The sequence below is a fragment of the Falco biarmicus genome, chromosome 13 (assembly GCF_023638135.1).
Source record: "Falco biarmicus isolate bFalBia1 chromosome 13, bFalBia1.pri, whole genome shotgun sequence".
NCBI classification, from domain to species: Eukaryota; Metazoa; Chordata; class Aves; order Falconiformes; family Falconidae; genus Falco; species Falco biarmicus.
The window spans coordinates 1657702-1677000 of NC_079300.1; the positions used below are offsets into that span (position 1 = coordinate 1657702).

Consider the following 19299-nt stretch of genomic DNA (forward strand, 5'->3'; position numbering starts at 1 on the left):
GTACAGCTGTAAAATTGAACCTCACCCTCTACGTTATAGTAGCTCTTGCTTGATTCAACAGAGCCACCACAGTGAAGACCCAGCGAAACAGACAACTTGAACTAGCAGCTACATGAACATAGAAATACTATATGCAAAACCATGAAGAGAAAAACACACTTTTACAAAGCAGGAGCCCAGAGCCAGTACTCAAATCATAGCGGTTCTTTAAAGCAAGAGGAAAGACAGTAAACAGCACACTGCATGGCACTGCTCAGGGTATGAAACAGACTAAAACTGGGCCTTGAATGAAACAAACATTGTCAGCTGTGTGGACAGAGCTCTGGAAAACAAGAATACACCAAGGCATTTGTCTACATTGCTCTTCTGCTGCTGCAAGTTTGATCAGAAAATCAGCAGTTCCACATCACTAGTAAAGATAATCTTTTTAGTCAGGCAAGGTTTTTTCCTGAGTCTGTGTGATTGTCTTTTACAGGGTCCTCCATACTGCTAGCAACTAACATTCTTCTGAACAGCAAGTGTAATCATGTAGCCTTTCCTCACTGCCCTCATATGCACTAAGCTCGTCTCCAGCAATAAAACATACCCAGAGTCTCTAGAATGCTGTCAGACCTAGAAGAGCAAACTGAGACTCTCATTTTACTTACTTTGTTTTTACCAAAGTTGCCCATTAATGATCGACTATGAGACTTTTTTCCACCTTCTTTTGTGTCCAGGCTCTGTGCAGAGAAAGTGCAAAAAAAAAATGTAACTAGATACCTTCAGAAGTATCTTTAGAGAGTCTGCTACAGTCTCTAAAATACAGTTTCAACCTAATATAAGTTCTTGTATGTCACCCTGATTGACTGTTAGAAAAGCACAGTGATAGCAAGTGAAAATAAAAATGATTCAAAGTCTTAAACACAAGATAATCATCTGCAAATATAAATCGAAATCCAAAATCTCATTATAGGACTTTTCTGATTTCTTTATATACTTGATAGCTTAGCAATCCTCTAACAGTAAGGAAAAAATACTAACATTAACACTCAAAGGCAACAAACAACAATGTAGAAAAAAAGTCTAGCAACATCAGGCAAGCAACAACAAAACACAACAGCATTTGAAAGCGTACTTGAAAATAGCCACAAAGGAAACAGTAGGGAGGGGGGCGGGGATAATCTCCTAATAGATAAATGTGGACTTTTCATAGCAAGCCTGAAGTATGAGTTTCACATTTATAGCCATGCCCCTAGACATCAGTTTGATAATTCCTGGCAGCATGTAGCTTCGTCTGTCAGAAAAGCACATGCCTTCATCTTCTAAAGGGCAAAACAAAGACCTAAAGGTGCTGAAGACTATTTCCCCCAGAGTTTCAGTGAGTACTGTGAACTTCAGTTACTCTGTTCAGTGCTGAGCTGGAGTTCACTTCTGGCTATCATGACAATAAGAACACTAGATGGTTTCTTCAGGTCCAAAAAAGTCGATAGCCTTTGTATCTATGTTCAAAGATTCGTTCCTAGCTCAGCCTGCAAGTCTCTGTAAAATGCAGAAGACGACGTCAGCAGATAAAGTACTTTTCTCCCTCAGGTATGAGTGAGAGCTGACAGTTTCAACAGCAAATCCAAACTAGTATCAGGCCTGACTGACAGTACCATACACATTGCCTTTCTCCCTTGCCCTCCCAAGAAATCCACTTGACTATTACTGGAGATTAGTACACAAACTTGCATTGTGAATGCTGCTTTTTTTTTTTTTTTTTTAAAAATAATAAGTTTTTGGGAAAATGAAAGGCACATCAGTAATGAAGCAAGGGAAAATGAGATTTTACCAGCCAAAGCACACTAGAAAAAATACTAGAAAAGAGCTTTACAACACCAAGGCTAGCTAATGAGTTACAGAATTACTAAATCAGCGCAACGTTTAACCATTTAGTTTTCTCCCATCTAAACCAACAGTTTCTATAAATTAATCTTCCAGTTGTTTTAATTTACTATTACTAATTGTTCAGCTCTATATTGCTTAAAACCCTTGAAACCATAGTCACATACAATCAGTCTTCACATAGCAAGGGAAGAGATCTCTGAATGTCCCTTAATAATTTTACAATTAGTCAATTAGAAAATTTTAACATTGAAATTATTACCTGATAGATGTTTGAATAACACACTTGCATTACTGAAGTATTTTCAGTATTCTGGTCACATCAACAATAGGCAATGGGTAATCTGAGACATCATATCCAACACCAACAGATCATGGCAATTTGCATTCGTTAAACAAAACTCCCTACCCCCCGAAATGCTATCTAGGGGCCAGTCATTCTCCAGATACCAGAGGACATACCAAATGTAATTATTCTAACACAATATACATTGAAATAGCTCATATCTTATCATACGTACCAATATGGGGAGTTTGCTCTCTGAAATCCCACTTTTCTCATCTCACAAAGGCCAAAGGGAACCAGCAAACTGACTCTGTTCTCATACTGCAAAGTCTGAAAATAACCCTTCTCTATCGGGTCAGATGGCTTCATCCTTTGCATTCTTACAGCCTCTTCCCACCACAACAGAGCCTTCACCAGACGTCTCAAGCATCAGCACAAGTCAAGTCTGGCTTCAGGCAAAAGTCTCATAGGCCCAACTTCAGAGAAACAGACTGACAAGAGCTATGTAAGCCCTACAGAGTGGGAAGACATGCAGAAAGCAGAGCTACATGTACTTGACCTTTAAAACTACAACGCTTACAGAGTGGGCACATCCCCTGTGGAACAATTCACTCTGTATTCTAGCATAACGGGGATTTGCAACCAGTTGAGGTGAAAGTACAGTAAGCGTGGATCCAAGGTACTAACTGCTTATTGATGTATTCAAATTTCCAATACATTTTACTGTCTTACAAGAAGAGTTTGATGTCAAAAGGGAAAAAATCCATACGTTCTTGATCTAAAAGAGTCTGAAAAAGCAGTCATGAAAAAGCAGAACCTTGCTTCGGGCAGTAAAAGCACAATCCTGTGTTTTAGTGCTGTACAAAACAGCCATCAGCATTAAGGCAGACAACGCTCTGGGTTATTGCGGCCGGTCTTGATAGGACTGAGGCAATAGAAAAAGGATCTTTCTCCAATAACCTAGACACAAACCAAATTGCTTGACACATGCTTGCAATACTAGTACTTACTGAATTAGTCACTTCTAAGTTTTACAAGGAATAAACCTGATTAGAACTCATTGAAAGAACATATTCTTCACACTTGACCATTGGAATTCACTCCCCCTTGATATCATCCTGAAATAGTTCCAAGTTTTCATTTGGATAAAACAAACTCAGAACTTGCTCCTAAGTTATCAGCTTCCTCATCTGAAAAATGTACAACATACATTGTGCTGTCTAATACTCAACAGAGCATGTGAAGGGGAAAAACCCACATACCTGCTTCAGGTTAACATTTAAACTCTCATGAGTTGCCTTTAGCAGGGCTCTCACAGTGAAGCTGTCAGGATCTTCCTTGTCCCTGATTTGGGATTCTTTTATCAGAGATTCCAATTTTGTTCTTATGAAAGATTCCACCTGGTGCTCAGTTGCCCCGTTACTCTGAAAGACATTAAGAAAACCAGTTAAAGTAGATTATGATGTCCATCACTCCTGGGACAGCCTGAGGGAGCATTACACATGCTTCAGGCCACAAAGTGCTGCTAACTTTTCCTTTCTCTGTGCAAGAAAAAGCTTCTTGTGTAATACTGCCTGATTTTGCTTTTTCTATTGGTGGCTTTTACTGCCATTTCCATTTTCCTTTTCTCTTTACTCCTCCTGACAAAACTTACACTGCCTCCCACCAAAGCACACTACCACACAGATCACCCCAGAACCCTGGTGTTAGCTCTTTCATTCAAAACTGTCACAAGTCTGACTTCTCTTTCAGAAGGCAGCATGAATTTTCAGCCAATGCACTTACACACTTCCTCCAAAATAACAACCTAAGCATCATTAGATTGCTGCTCCAAACAGTAAGAAAGAGGAAGCAATTCCTGTTAACAGCAGTCATACGGACTATACAGGCACAATTACATAAGGCACTTAAAATAAAAATGGATCCTATAGAACAGTGTGCACCTAGCATTCCTCTGCCTGTGGGGCGTGAGAGCTCTCCTGGCACAGGACAGGAAAGCAACTGTTCTGTCCTAACATGTTCCATGCCTAAAGGCATACTGTGTTTTGCATTGGCATTAAGGATGGCCAAATTTTGTCTTAAGTCTTTCTGTTAAAGAAAGCATCGTCTCATCAGAAGTGCTCAAGCCACATTAGTAAATACATAGACTGCTCCTACTGAACAGCACATGACAAAACATCAGTCATTACATTGGTTTCAGAACTGGTTCAGCAATTTTATCTTATTACATCCATAATTAAGAGTTATATTGATTCAATACATAATTTTCCCTGAACTTAAACCTGCAGAAGTTTGTACCTGTACTTAAAATTAATCATATTCCTAAAGTTTTATGGGATTGGAAGTCTTCAAGCTTCCCCACAAATTAATTAATACCAAATATTTCCAGTTCTGTAGTAAATACTAAGAGAAATAAAAATTCTGAGTTATTGAGCAAGCTGACTGTATCCTGTGCTTCAAGCATACTTCTGTATGAGAGAGACTGTCTTGTGGAACATATGGGTTGAATGACATCCAAGTGCAATTTAACCTCAAATAATTAAGAAATTAATTAATTATGATTCTGTCCAGTAGCATAAAGGGGTGCTAAAGTTTATTGGAAAGGGGGGGGTGGGGGGGCAAACCAACCAACCAAGAAAATCAAATCAGCCCTTCTGTATGGTGTACAAGAATCCCCCAAAGGATGTGGCTGACACTAGCATTTTAGCAGCATCAGGGTAGGGGAAGAACCTGCATAAACATATACTTCCTCTGAACCAGTTCAGATGAGGACTTCTTAAACAGAAGCAAATCCTAAGGTATTCTGAAAAACCTTCAATCGCTAAGAGCAGGCATATACAGACAAACTAAAATCTCAGTATTTAAACCAAAACCATTTAATGAGAACTAGAGATAAGAACAAGGCAAACTCACTGGGCTACATTCAAAAGTAAAGATAAACATTAGTCTTGCTAAATATTAATTTGAATTTGATCTATTCTTTCTGCATCTCCCTAGACAGTATTTTCTTTGTTCAAAAGTTTTAACTGGTGAAGCAAGGCTATCTCCTGACTAGAAAAAAACAAAATCAACCACACCTGCTGGATAATGTGTATTAGCATCATATGTCAGTTTCCATTTGTAGCAAAAAACCAATGTGTTAATGAAATTAACAGCAGAAAAATACACAGAGTCTAAAAAATAAAAGGAACAGAAAGCCATCTTCAGTGCCAAAAAATAAGAAATGGAAGGACTGAAAATAAAAAGGTTTCACACCTCGAATTTTTTTTCATTCCATAATTTTCATCTAGCATTTGGTGTAGCAATTCCATCATGGCATTGCTTTGAGTACTACACATTTGTATCTGAAAAAAAGCCTAGCAGGCTTACAATGCTGGCTATTTCAGTCTATTATAACTAAAGTACTTAAATCTGTTATTTATATGATTTAAAAGACAAAGTGTGCATTTCCAACCAAAGTTATTCCATATCTAAAAGTGGAATTATATAACTTCTATATTTAAGGTCCTGACTTAGAAATCAAAGTTAAAAACTCTGATCTGCTTACAACTGTAAGTAGCATGACAGAGTATGCATGTAAGAAATGTACAGATGTAACAATTCTGGGAACTGTGTATATGCACATACATAGCAGGGCTTTAGCTTGCAGTCATCTTCAATTTCATCAGCACTATCCTCATCTGAAACTTCTCCTTCCTCAGCATCTGCTCCAAGACTGTATGGCAACTTTTTACCCTAAAATGAAGAAAAAATACTCACAATAAATGCACACATCGTCAGTGTTTCTCAGTGCAAAGACCAAAATAGCCCATTCCTCAATTATTCCTTATGTAAACTGCAACCAGAGTTCAGAATTTGTTTTCAGAGAGTCTCATGCAAACCTGTTCAAGGACACAGATAATCATAGGTAATATTTTAAGTATTTCTGGAAGAGTTTATTACTGAAAGAACTTTGCAAGCTTTTTCAAGAAAAGCATACTACCTCTCATCTCCAGAGCAAGGCAGAAAGTACCCAAAATATTTTTTAAGCAGACTCTCAGATATTTCAGGCTTACCTCTAGCAAGCAGACCAACTGTATATTTAAAATAAAACTCTAGAAATCAGAAGCTGAGATTCTGTCATAGGTTCTTCATCAGAAAGCAAAGTGCAGACACAAAAGAACTCACTGCAAGCAGGCACCAAAATGAAGGAAGCAGCAAAGCCTATTTTAATATTGTGTGCTCATGCAAGAACCTGGTCAGCAATCCAAATTAGTTGCTAATCCAGTACTGTGAATGTCATATACTTCCATTAGAAAGGAACTACTTTAATTCCATGTCTAGTTTCCAACACCCGATTAGAGTAGTGAGCATCAAACAGAGGTTATTAGCTACTCCTGGTAAAACAAAACCCAAACAAAAAACAACCAACCAAAACCACAAACCACCACCAAAACCCAACCAAACAAAAAACCTAAAAAGAGGCCCTGACAGATTAATGAACTTTTTTAGAGCATTAATCTTTAATTCTCCTGTATGATCACTTACAGTGAAGCCAAATCACAGAATTTTAGAAATGTTGGGCTATTGGTCTCCAGTCCAATCTCCCACTAAAGGAGGACCATCACCAGCTCTAGGTGAGCTCTGCTTAGCCAAGTCTCACAAACTTTCAAGGGTGGAGTCTCTCCCAGCCTTCTGGGCAGCATCTTTCCATGCTCCACTACCCTCAGCTGAAAAAGCTTTTCCTGCCATCCAATCTGCACCTCCCAAGCTGTAACTTGGATCCATTGCCTCTTGTTTTACCACCTGTTACTTAGTAAATCACCTATTAAACTTCTGTGTCATTACTTCTGTGTCTTCCTCACCAATAGCAAAAATGTTCGCAGTCTACCTGCTTCCTCAGTGGCAGAGGTAGACAAGAATTAGGCTCAGATTTCTGCAGAAATGGATTGATTTATAGACTGCATTTTGAAATTAATAATGCTGTCCTGCTAATGAGTGGGTCAAATTCACTTCACATGGGCACCTTTATACTGGTTTAAATCCGTAAGTATTACTAAAATCACTCTTTAAATACACTAGCAAAACAAAAATTATGCCATTACTTGAAATTGTTTGGCTAATGAATCAATCCTGCCTTTAAAAGGAAAATGTATAAAACAGAGCAAAAATAATAGCAAACAGATGAGAAACTGGCTTACTTCTCAATAAGATGCTAATTCTTAAATACGATTTTTATCTTTTCCAACAGGGCTGCTTAAATTGAGCAGGCAATGGGAGACAGGTTTGTGAAAAGAGACTGTGATGCTTAAAATAGTATTTCTCATTCTGAAAACATTAGCTCAGCTTCACACCATTCTGTAACTACTCTCAGGGTTTCAGGACTGTTAGCTGAAGAATTACACTGAAGTTACAAACTCAAATGTGCTAGGAAGACCAGCTCAAAAGCTCATGTAAGAACTGCACAGTACTAAACCTCTCTTGCCTTCTGTGCATTGACATAATATTTCGAGCCAGGTTTGCTGGGTTTTGTTGCATGACTGACATTACATACTATTTTGTTTGACTCCTTAATACCAACACTACATGCTTGCATCACTCATTAACCAGCAGTTATACAAGAAAACCAACTGAGTGAAATTCAAAATCACAGTTGAGCACTCAAAGGTTTTCTAATTCAGGGTCAGTTCTGTACTATACACTGAAATACGTCCAGACTAGCATCAAACCAAAATTGTGAATCCTTGTAGCCAGCTTGATACAGAAGATGGGGGGTTGGGCGGGGGGAATAGTAACTCAAGAGCTCACAGCAAAGGAATTGCCCCCCATGTGTCAAAATTAGACAATTTAATAAGCCACAACTATATAAATTGCCCCCTTAAAGGTCTGCCTTGCTTATTATATCCTATCCATCTTGGTTTTTGAAATTCTTTTCAGAGCAAATCTGTTCATAATGAGAGGCTCAAATAATTAGTCTTGCATACCACACTAACTTCAGTGCTCCAGGGCCTCCTCCCTCGCTGCTCCTTATAGCCACCTTCTGAAGTGCTCCTTTCATAAACACAGCTGATGAACCATGAAAACAGTTTCATTTCATGAACTAGTGCTCATAGCAGGGTGAAGGGGAAATGCCAGAAAATAGAAGAAATTTTCACTTTTATATGACTCCAAAATGTTTGTCCAAGGAGGGACTGTAGGATAATGTTTAGATACTATAGGGATATAAACCATACAGACATCCACTAATAACAAATCAGACAAAATTTTTTTAAAAAGACCAGGTTCAGGTAGCTGTCACAGTTACTTCTATTCATAACAACGCATTTTATGTCATTTTTCTGCTCTCCTGACTTGGTGCTAAAGTGCAAAAATAAGCACCTCTGACTAAGACTCTCAGATAAAGATGCTTAAGGAAAAGAATTTTGTTTCCACTGTTGATACCATGTCCCTGTTGAAACACTTACACAAGTACTCTGGAACACATGCCAAGTCCAAAGTAAACTCTGTTTCAATGTCTCTGAGAAGCTCAGAATTCTAACTCATTGCATCTGTACTATTCCACATGGTACTGCTGAACTGGTTCTCCAAAGCCAAAGAAAATCTATGGTAAATATCACATGCTGCATTTTGAACATGCCGCCAGTAGCAAGTTACCTTCACTAGGATCTTCCCTTTCAAATTTTGAGGACTAGGAAGCTGTCTGGAATCTCCAGTGACTACAGATGACAAGTCCAGTTTGTCACCAAATATCTCCTTCAAGTACTGAGCGATCTTCTTTTGTTGTTGAATACTGCAATGGTTTTCGATAGACAGTATCACTGGAAACCTAGAAATAAAACCCCCAGACTCTGTCATAACTGTGTTTTAAGAGAGAAGACCTGCACAGCTTACCACATAAACTGGTTTAAGCAGTTTGCTTTTGCACTGTCAGCAGCCTGGAACCAAACTCGCTTTGGGAAGAAGGACTTTGCACATGAACTCCCAGATCCCTGCTCTGTCAGAACCCCTTTCTCAGTCCCTGCAAGCAATTCTGCCCTTTCTTGAACCCTACCCACAAGCACATTGGGTGACAAAGTTTGAAATCCATGATCACCAAGTGTGAGGCACAGAGACAGAAAGCTCATCAGCAACACGATGCCCTTCTGTTCTATGTAACGGAGCAGAAGGTGTGTTATTCCTTTGCAAGCCATATACAAAGTCTTCACAAGCCATAAGTGATCAGCAAGCTGCTCCTGAAGAAAAGCATTTTGACATAAGCAGTTTCAAAGGAATTGCTAACTCCTCTCTGTGTTCCAAGACTGATAGCTGCATGAATGATTTGCCTTTCTTTTAGTAAGTGTCTACAGCGAGTCAGACCAAATCTCTGAAGCTGCCCAGACTCTGGAGAAGGAGAAATTATCGGCAATACTTTCCAGAGTACTCTCCCAGGCACAAGGAATTTGCAGCTTAAGTTTCCTGAGCTAAAGACATTGTTTCTATATATAACAGCCTATTTCTTGCAAAAATTTGCCCTGATTTCTAAACTTTTGGCAGCCCTGGGATCTTATGGCAAGGAACCCCATATGCCAACTACACACCAAATGAAGAACCACCTCCTTCAGTTTTGAAATCACTATCTCCTATTTCTAATCAATAACACCAAACTTTTGGGCTCAGGTTTTTTGGTTGGGTTTTGGTGTTTGTTGTTTTCTGGGGGGTTGGGGTTTTTTTTTTCCCCTTTTCAAATGGCCATTGTTGGGTCACTTTCTTCATCTTCTTTCCACACCACACCCCCCACACCCCCCCCCCAAATAAAGAGAAGTAAGCATTTTCTCTTCATTCTTTCTAAACTACTCAACATTCTGTACACCCACTCATAATTTGAGACTGTTGTATATATATATATATGGTTAAACACCATGATTTTCATAATAAACTGTCATATTGTACTATGGGAAACAAAATAGAATCTGAACATCCCACATCTCCACACTTCCTCATACTACGCACGAGACAGCTTTCAAATTTTCTTACTGAAATTTAGTATTTTCCTTAGGCAGAGAATACTATGCTATTGATTTTTAAGAATTTCCCTGTGGATATGAGTGGGAAGTTCTGTTCAAAGATATTCAACAGTCTCAGACTGCTCAAAATATTACTGCATTTATGATGCATGAAAGGTCTTTCTATCTTAGGTTGACCTTTCTAATTTGATTGTTGGAAAGACCTCATGCAGTTGAAGAACAAATAAAGCATAAGCAATAAACAGGGGAACAGAATCAACTTTTCTAAAATCAACAATTTCTAAATGTGTTTAAAGGAATACACCTACTTCCTGGTTTTGCCTTTTGATTCTGACATGGGATTAACTACACAAAACAGACAGATGTAGCTTCAAAACCGACTCTACACTTACTCATTGTTGATGAAGGCGTATTTATTGATAGTTTCTGCCACATCACGGAAGAGTATTTTAGAAGTAAGAGTATAGCCATGGTGTACTACCGGCTCTCCATCTGGACCATCCCAGCAATCCACTATTAAGACAGAAAAAGTTATACATTAAGAGATGCCCATGATCTTATACATTTCTGCTGATCTTGCTTGCCAGCAGAACTCATGTACAGTACTCAACCACGCAGGTGTCAACAAGTTTTGATTCAATCTATTATGATCTACCAATTGACGTAAGACTAACAAGACAAGTCTTTTGTTATACCAAATGAGAAGTCCGCAACCTAAAAAGGGGGTTTCCCCTTATACTAAACTGAGTGGTTTTCCTCATATATAAAATTATAAAGGTGTAATAGGTCAAATGATGTTTACAGCTATTTCTTAGGAAAGCAGCTTCGCTTCTGAAGACAACCTGTTTAAAAGCAATTTAATCTTCTTCCACTCCAAATTAAACTTGCAGTTTTATAACCGATGATAGTAAAAGTAGCATCAAATCCATCGCATATTGAATGAACTAGGACAGTAATATTTTTCCCAATAAAATTACTGTACCCTGGATTTACACTAAACATGTCACTACTATTGGCTGTACAGGAAGTTAAAAACTTCACAAAGTGAAAGCTAGGTATTACTTAGGCTGTACTGTATCTACAATAGTTTTGAGGTCAAGCGAAATGACATACTATGCGCATTCTAGTGAACTTTACAGAAGGGAAAGTACAGTGAGAGATCACCCAATTTTATCTGGTTCACTTTCTCCAATTATTTTTTAAATTCAGATTAACAGATTTTTTTTCCCAATTATGAATTTTGTAATACCAGTCAAAAAACTTAATAGCAAGTTTAAATATGTCAAAGGACTTTATTCCACCCACAATCTTAAGAACAACAATACTAATGTTTTGTTATTATTTAAATAAGATACTTAAGAGTTTATTATTATTTAAATAAGAACTTAAATAAGAATCCAGTGCTATCTCCAGGCTATCAGACAAACAGCATCTTGTTTTCCTCCACCAGCATCCTGCCAATGAAACAGAATCCTACCTTTCTGTTGTGGCAGACCAAAACCAAGTTTCTCAGCTCGAAGATGGCGACAGAAATAGATACACAGCTGTACTGAGAGAAGGCACTATTGCTCACCTGTCCTCCTACAGGCACTTTTCGTCTTCCCTTTGCATCTGCAGGAGGAACTGCATATGCAAACACCCACTTTCCTATTCAGCTTATGAAAGAAAAAGGTCTTTGCTGGCTCAGCTCATTCTGAACAACATGGATCAGGAAGCATTCCTGTGAAGCAGTAACCTCCGGCACAGGAGAACTGCAGAGCAGAACAACTGGGGCTTCTCTGCTGGGACTGCCAGGCCCCAAACAGATGCCTGCCCATTGCCTTACTTGAGCTTGCGCAATAAAAAAAAAAAAAAAAAAAAAAACACTTCACAAAAATGCAGGACAATGGAAAAGTTGCACTGACTGAGTAAAGTGTAACAATAATCAGCAGGCAGGAGAAAACAGTACTGTCTATCATGTTTGTCTAAGATGGCCATTCCCAATAGAAAAATTCTGGTTAGACTGCTAGAAAACAGGAGTTTATCACTGAAGTTAATCAGCCAGTGAAGCATTCACGCTTTGAGCTTGCCAGACTTTGTGCTTAAAAGAAACATTCATCATACTTCTCACAACTAGCAAGTTAGACAAAAAACATACCTTCAATACATCGACAACCATCTTGCAGCACTCGTGCATACATCTCCGCTCTGGACTGGGACAGCAGCTGGTCTCCTGTCAGGTACGTATTGTGAGATGAAGCAATAAAGTAGTTACAAAGTGGTTGATCCATATCCTGATGCACTTCGCAATGCAGTGGATTAAATACATCACAAGCAGGACTGCGCATGAAGTTGGTGAAACCTTAGAAGAAGAGAAAGTTTTGCCATGGATGCAGTATGTGTTACCAAGTAAATGATTTGCACTCTAATGTTTGCTTTTTCTGTTTATGCTTGTCAGTGCTAACTCATTGTCTCCAAAACCACTGAATCTTCCTGTACCCCATGTTTTCAGCATATTAACTGCTGTCTGTGCCTTGCCTGGTTCTTTGCAAACTGAAGAGGCTACACAGACTCAGTCCACTGTTGGCACACACAGAGGTATTTCTTTCTGAAGCCTGTGGAAGTTCTGATACCTTTGAGAAGAACACATCTCCAAGATCCAACCTTTGTCCTCAAACAACTTTCAAACAGCTTTGAACTAGAGAAGACATAATCTAGAAAGACATATTTATGACTGCCAAAATTAAAAAAAAAAAAAATAATCAACAAGCATTTGCAAAACAGGGCATTGAGCTAGGCCTCTTCATGACTTAATTAACAACCAATAGTAAAAAAAAAAAAAAGTAAGATTCTAATAAAAGCATACAATTGCCAAATAGTAGCTATACAAGAAGACTTTTAGTCACAGATTGATATGGCCACTGCCCAACCTATTTGCTGATCAGATGCTTCATTCAGACCCTCAGAAGGGGCAGAAAACAAAAATGCACCTATAAAAATTCTCTGAAACCCTGGAGAACCTCCCTATACTAAATCCAGTGCACAGACTAAGACAAGTGTGCTCAAACTGCCTTCTGCAGTTCAGACAAAACTGCTCTGCTAATACATGCAATAGAAGAAGGTATTGGTTCTATTAGTATTAGTAGAAGAAAATACCCTCCCTCACAATTATTCTGGTGAGATAAAAATAATCTCTTCATCTAGATGTTACTGCAAACAGACAGTACGCAGCTAAACCACGAGTCGTTACAGTTGTAAAAACTGCCTTTTTCTCCTTGTCCTTCTCAAACTGGTACCCCCTACACCCTCTTGATTCTTGTTAAAGCATCAGTATAACTGAGAAATTGGGTCAAATGCTTAGACAGCATCAGTCTGCATTTCCTGGGACGCTGAATTGTGCCTTGGAGTGCAAGCGACCTGCTTAGAGGAGCATAGCTGGGTAGATGGAAAGGGGGGAACCTCAGCCTCACATTCAGCAGGATGCAGAGGATTTGACACATGCACGATGTTTCCCCTCAATGGATGCTTCTGATGGATGGATGCTTCTGATGGCACAAGAGCTATCCTGTTCTGCTCCATCACAAGGATAACATCTTGTAAATAAGAGGAAGCAGAGGAAATCCCTCAAATCCTGGGCAGCAGAAAAGACTTAGGTATACAATGCCTGCAAGAGTATAGGTTGGTATTCTGCAGGTCTGTCACGACTTCGTGCTGCTGTTGATGCCTCACAGGTCCCAAGTTGAGAAGTAATCTTCAGAAGGTAGCAACAATGTCAAGAACAAAAGAACACGCTCCTACCAAAGTTAAGAAAGATCTGACCATTTATACAGCTCACAGACAGGAACGAGAGCCAAACTGACTTCCTGACTTGGAAGCTAATGCTTTTTTATCCTGAGTTTATTGCTGACACTTAGGCTCTGCCCCAGTGCCACTCTTCTGCTGTAAATAAGCACTACCCTGACTGAAGATACTGTGTAGACAAGGCAGCACCACCTGAAGCACTGCACTGCAGCACAGGGAGCATGGGGGCCCATGCTAGCCAATTCACTGATCTAGCCCATCTCACTAGTTCACAGCTTTCTCTGTGCTGCACGTTTCTCTGAAAAGATGGTACTTGGTTTATATCTCTGTAAATTAGATCAGCATTAAACAGAGAAAGTTTTAAAAATACCTCCTATGAGACTGAGAAATGTAGAATATTTAAAAGGATAGTGCAAACAATACTAACCGTGAGAGCAACTCCAACATAAAAGCAGCAGCAGTAAGGTTAAGAGGAACAGAAATGCTTTCAGAAATATTTTTGTAAGCGCCATAGCTTGTTCATTTTGCTTTCCTTATTTCAATTTAAGTGCAGTGCCCTCGGTCATACCAGAAGCTTGTTTAAGACGTGAGAGGCAGTCACCAGGATTTAAGTACCATGTGGAAGATTCCTCCTTCCCCACCCCAAAATCATCATGTAAATTATACTGCTTCACAAAAGCTATCTTCTGGGCAAATTAACACACCATAGCATTTAATCTATTTTGTTCCAGTTCAGATTTTGGTTCGATATTAAGTTGGATTCTGAATAAATACACTATTTACAATTGCTTTAGCAAGCAAGGTGAATAAGGTATTAAAACCAAAAGAAAATGCAACTATCCATAATTTATTTCACATAAGCATAAATCAATGGATTGTACAGGAGCGATTCCAGATCTACAGAGCAGAGCAGAATGAAAACTCTGCTTTTATTACTTCAGTTATAACAGGCTATAACATAAAACATTCTATACCATATATTTTATGTTTATATCTTACAAACACACAAGTAGCAATAAATTCATGCAAGCCTAAGGCATTCCCATTACTGTACAATGGCCATGATATATTGCTGTATAACACTAGCTGCTAATTCACCCCACCTACTCTTGTCTCTCCCATGTCTCACAAAAATGCACCTACACTACTGACTGCTGCTCTTCTATGTTACTATCACAGTCAAATATTATAAGCTACACAAAAACATTGTTAAAGCTTTTCTATTCCACTACAGTATATCAAGACTAATTTTGAAAACAAAAACGTTACCTTCAATCCCAAGAACATTTTGCTTCTTGTTTTCTTCTGATACTTCAAACTTCTGTATGATGTCAAGACAGTATTCTGGTGTCACATTATTCATCTGCACAAAAACAACAGTGTTGGTGCACTTGTTTTTAATACCATGTTACCAGCATACAAAAAAACTACTTTAAGCTTCTGGATCCAGTTGAAAAGCCTTACAATCAGACACCGAGTTCATCAAGTATGACTAGGACAGTCAGTAATACTACTGTAAAAGGACTTCAAGATGTTGGTTTGATTAGTGCTGCACAAGGCTCACAGATCTTACCTTTGAGGAGAAAAACAAGACTGAAAGGCAGCTATCACTTAAAAGCTGTATTATTTTAGTTTAAAGATGAAAATTACCTGTTAAGCACCTAATAATAGTAGTACTGGGCAATACTGCTGAAATGAGAACTATGAAGTTATATTCTTTAATATGATCTACTTAAACATGCAGAAATATTTGGCAGGGTTTGATTTCATTTTCATGCATTTTCCATTTCTGTGATTTCATTACTTCCAAGAGAGTTCACTGTAATATGCAGGCTATGAGATAAATAACTAGATTCTGAAATGAAAAAAACAGAATTGTTCTGAAACAAGTAAGAGTTTTGTCATCACCTTCAACTAGCCCACAACTGAAGTCCTAATTGGTGGGGCCAGAGTATCGCCATACACTTACATTTCCTTTAAAATTAAAGGACTCACCTTTTCTCATCCCCACCCCCATTAAGTTACAGACAGCCAAAGTGAGAACTATGACTGGGTGTATTTCTTTTCTTCCACTAACATCACAGGATGACAATGACAACACTAAAACCTTTGGCAGCTTATTTGTGCCCCTATTCTGTCTACTGTTCATACCCTCCATCCTTTGCCAAGGTCAGGTCAAATGGCCTGACATGAGGGACAGGCTGGAAGCAAAGGAACTTGCAGTCCTTTCTCAGATAGCGTGTCATCTCTGTTAACATGACTGCTTCAGGCAAAGGCAGGAATGAGCTTAGTCATCATGCAGATTACACAATATTTATTGTTTAAATCTGAAAATGACCCCTCTGTGAACTGTTCTGTTACTAATGGACTTCTCTTTCAGATGGCAAAACCAATTCCATTTCCTCTGCTCTGTCTACAGCCTCTGATGAATTTGCTCTTTCTGCTGTTTCCAGTAGCTCAGTATTCCCAGCATCAGCATTCAGCTACATGAAAATCTGTAAGTAGGTTGATGACTCTTAATATGGCCTTCTCCAAGGGCTTGATCCTGCCAAGTGCAGAGTTCCTTCTAAGAAATGCGGGTGCCATGACTGACCATGTTTTGTAGCACCTAAAAGGCTACAGTCTAAGTATGAAAAATCACCAGAGCAGGAGAAAAACTAGACGTGTCAATATTAGAAGTATAGTAATAGAAGGCAAGCAAGTGAGCAGTTCAACCCATATAGTGACTTAAGCTGAAAAACTTGAAGATACTTTCCAGCCTTTTTTCTCTTCACCCTGCCCTCTGTTTTTTGTCTTGTATAGGGAAAGCATAGCTCAGTCCATTTACTTCTCCAGGCATTTTATTTGTAACTCCTTGCTAAGCCAACAATCACAAGATGCCTGCAAGAATTACACAGGATAATAGGAAAGAGAACAATTCAGCAGCAAAAAACCCCACCTGATTCTTCTAGCTCAAGTAGATGTTGCTGTTTGATTGCAAACACTGTTCATAGCAGGCCCTTCTTCAGCACAAGCTGGCCAGAAATAACTTTTGCATTATGGCTCCTTGATGGCCGAGTGGCAGGGTACTTGTGTGCTTTAGGAAAGAAAATGTCTAATCTAGTCCAAAGCGTGTCTGCTAGGGAAAAGTCTACTGATTTGTGCTTTTTAACTGTAGCTAGAGAGATGACTACTTAGGCTACTCATTTAAATCTGTTTTCATTAAGTTTTAAAATACTCCACTAATAATATCAAATAGTAATGATCGTTATTGATGACTGTATATTTAGATACATTGCTTATTGAAAGTGGTCAACAGTGGAGCTTGCAAAATCTCTTGGACACATGCCTCCTTTTTATATCCCTGGTTAAAAGTTGTAACTTTGATGCACGTATGTTCTTTAAAAGAGTATCAGCCTTTGAACAACTAGTAAGACCTTGGTTTTTAAGTAAATGAACTACCGATTAATTTTCCTAAAATAAAATCCTACAAAACTACAAAAAAAGCAACACTATCCCTAATCTTCAGTGTAGAAGTATGAGAAAAAAAAGAGGAAAATCACTTTTAATTTCACCAGTCTCATTGGAAGCAGGTCAGACAAACCAATTGCCAAAAATATACTGCCATCTGAAGCTGCAGAGCACTGCAAGGCCAGGTAACGGGAGAGCCCACTTCTGTCAAAGGCCCATAAGTTAAGAATGGGAATAGTTCTCAAGGGAAAGGAAAAAAAAGAAAGCAATATAAAGTAGAAAAGAAGTTAGAAAACAAGTGCAATGCCAATAACAGGTGTTCTTAGACAGGATGCCAACCCACCGGCATGTCAACAGTGCTCTAATGGTTTAGGCTACGGCTGTTCACAGTTCATCATTCTCTAAGAAAAATCAAAACACAAATAATCAAAGCAAAGACGTTTTTCCAATTTCAGTGCAAGATGTCAATGTAAAGTATCATGACATATTGAATCACCACATAAATCAGTTATACTGATTATCCTTCTGCATAAGCATGAAAGAGGAAGGCATCAGCTCACTTTCCAATTGAGAATTTGTGCTGCTGCCATAAGGTTTTTCTGTGAAAAGCAGCAAGGATTGATCAGGCATGATGACCTAGCATTGTCTTCCTTGTCCAATATTAACACGCTCCACAGTCTCTGCTCTTTTCAAAGTCCATGTACCAACACTGATATTCTTATAATTTCCCTATTCCTTTTGGGATACTGGTTCCTGATATCCTTCAGTACTCACCGTTTCAGATCATAGCCAAACATATACTGACATGCCCTGGCATATACTGTTTCATAATATCCCTTTAAAACTTCTTCCAAGAGAGCAGGTATAGTGGTTTCATAGAGTACTTAATCCCCACTTCCCATTTTTTGTCACATTTTCGCTATTCACCACACCCCTAGTTATTCCTGTGATACTGTATAATCACTGCAGACAAGTAATAAAAGTCAGCTTACTCTCTCTCAAGCAGGCTTAACTCAAAATGCACAACTTCATATTGAATAATTAAGGAAAAGCTTTACATAATTATATGTGTATGTTCCGAGGGTGTAATTGTTACCAAATTACTTCCTCTTCAGCTCAATTAAAATGAGTTGGGGGCTTTAATTTTTGCCACCAGTTCCATTGCATATGGCAGCAGCCCTTTTAACCACAGAAGATACTAGTTTGGTACCCATGTGATGGCATGGTATTAATATTTCCATCTGGTTCCTGTCGCTTGGGAGTACAACAGGGCGCATCACGCACTACGCAGCTCTTCCCCAAAGCACGCAGAGACTGCTGCTGTAGGCAAGATCTCAGCAGGCTGTCCTCTTCCTCAGGACAGATAAAAACTGTATTGCTAAGTAACTGATCCACGGCAAGGCAGCAGCTGGCAAGCAGGCACACAGGAAACCTCACCCTCAGAAAACCAAAACTAAACATTTCAGGTTTGTGACACCAAGTCAGCCTTGTAACTGCATAAAACCATAAGCAGAAGAGTTGAAAAGGTCTCTGCTATGACTGAAACAAAAGCACTTGATGTGATACAGATACGGCATGAAGGAGGAGGGAAGAACAGACAGCAGTCAGACAACAGGTGCAGGCTGGCTGACCCCCCCAACACTCCAGCAGCATCACTACAGGGCTCCCAAGGCCAGGGCAGAATGAGGCCACTCACTCTACAATGCAGGTCCAGAACTGCTAGCAACTGCAGAGCTGCTCTTTAACAGGGAAGACTGTTTGTTGAGCCCAATTCACCCAAGCCCCACTACTCAAAAGGCAAGTATGAGACAAGCTCTGTTGGTCAAAAGAGCCTGGAGATCCTGCTGTGGAAGCTATAGCAGATCAGTTTCTGGGGAGGACCAACTCAGGCAATTATATTGGTTTATTAAGAAAGGACATTCCCAAAAGGAGAACACT

The 19299-nt window shown here is 39.0% G+C and overlaps 1 protein-coding gene across 9 annotated transcripts in view; it reads right to left on the reverse strand.

The window, feature by feature from the left end:
• The window catches only part of PLCH1 (phospholipase C eta 1), an 85500-nt gene that overhangs the window by 17135 nt on the left and 49066 nt on the right, over positions 1-19299 (reverse strand). For 8 of the 9 annotated variants that reach the window (XM_056358864.1, XM_056358863.1, XM_056358867.1 and 5 more), the window contains 7 exons: positions 15181-15274; positions 12269-12472; positions 10524-10644; positions 8783-8954; positions 5777-5884; positions 3412-3573; positions 648-719 (listed from right to left, as the gene is read on the reverse strand). In XM_056358864.1, coding sequence (XP_056214839.1) covers positions 648-719; positions 3412-3573; positions 5777-5884; positions 8783-8954; positions 10524-10644; positions 12269-12472; positions 15181-15274 — 933 coding nt within the window. The remainder of the gene's footprint in view (positions 1-647; positions 720-3411; positions 3574-5776; positions 5885-8782; positions 8955-10523; positions 10645-12268; positions 12473-15180; positions 15275-19299) is intronic. The other variant, XM_056358868.1, reaches the window with a different exon arrangement.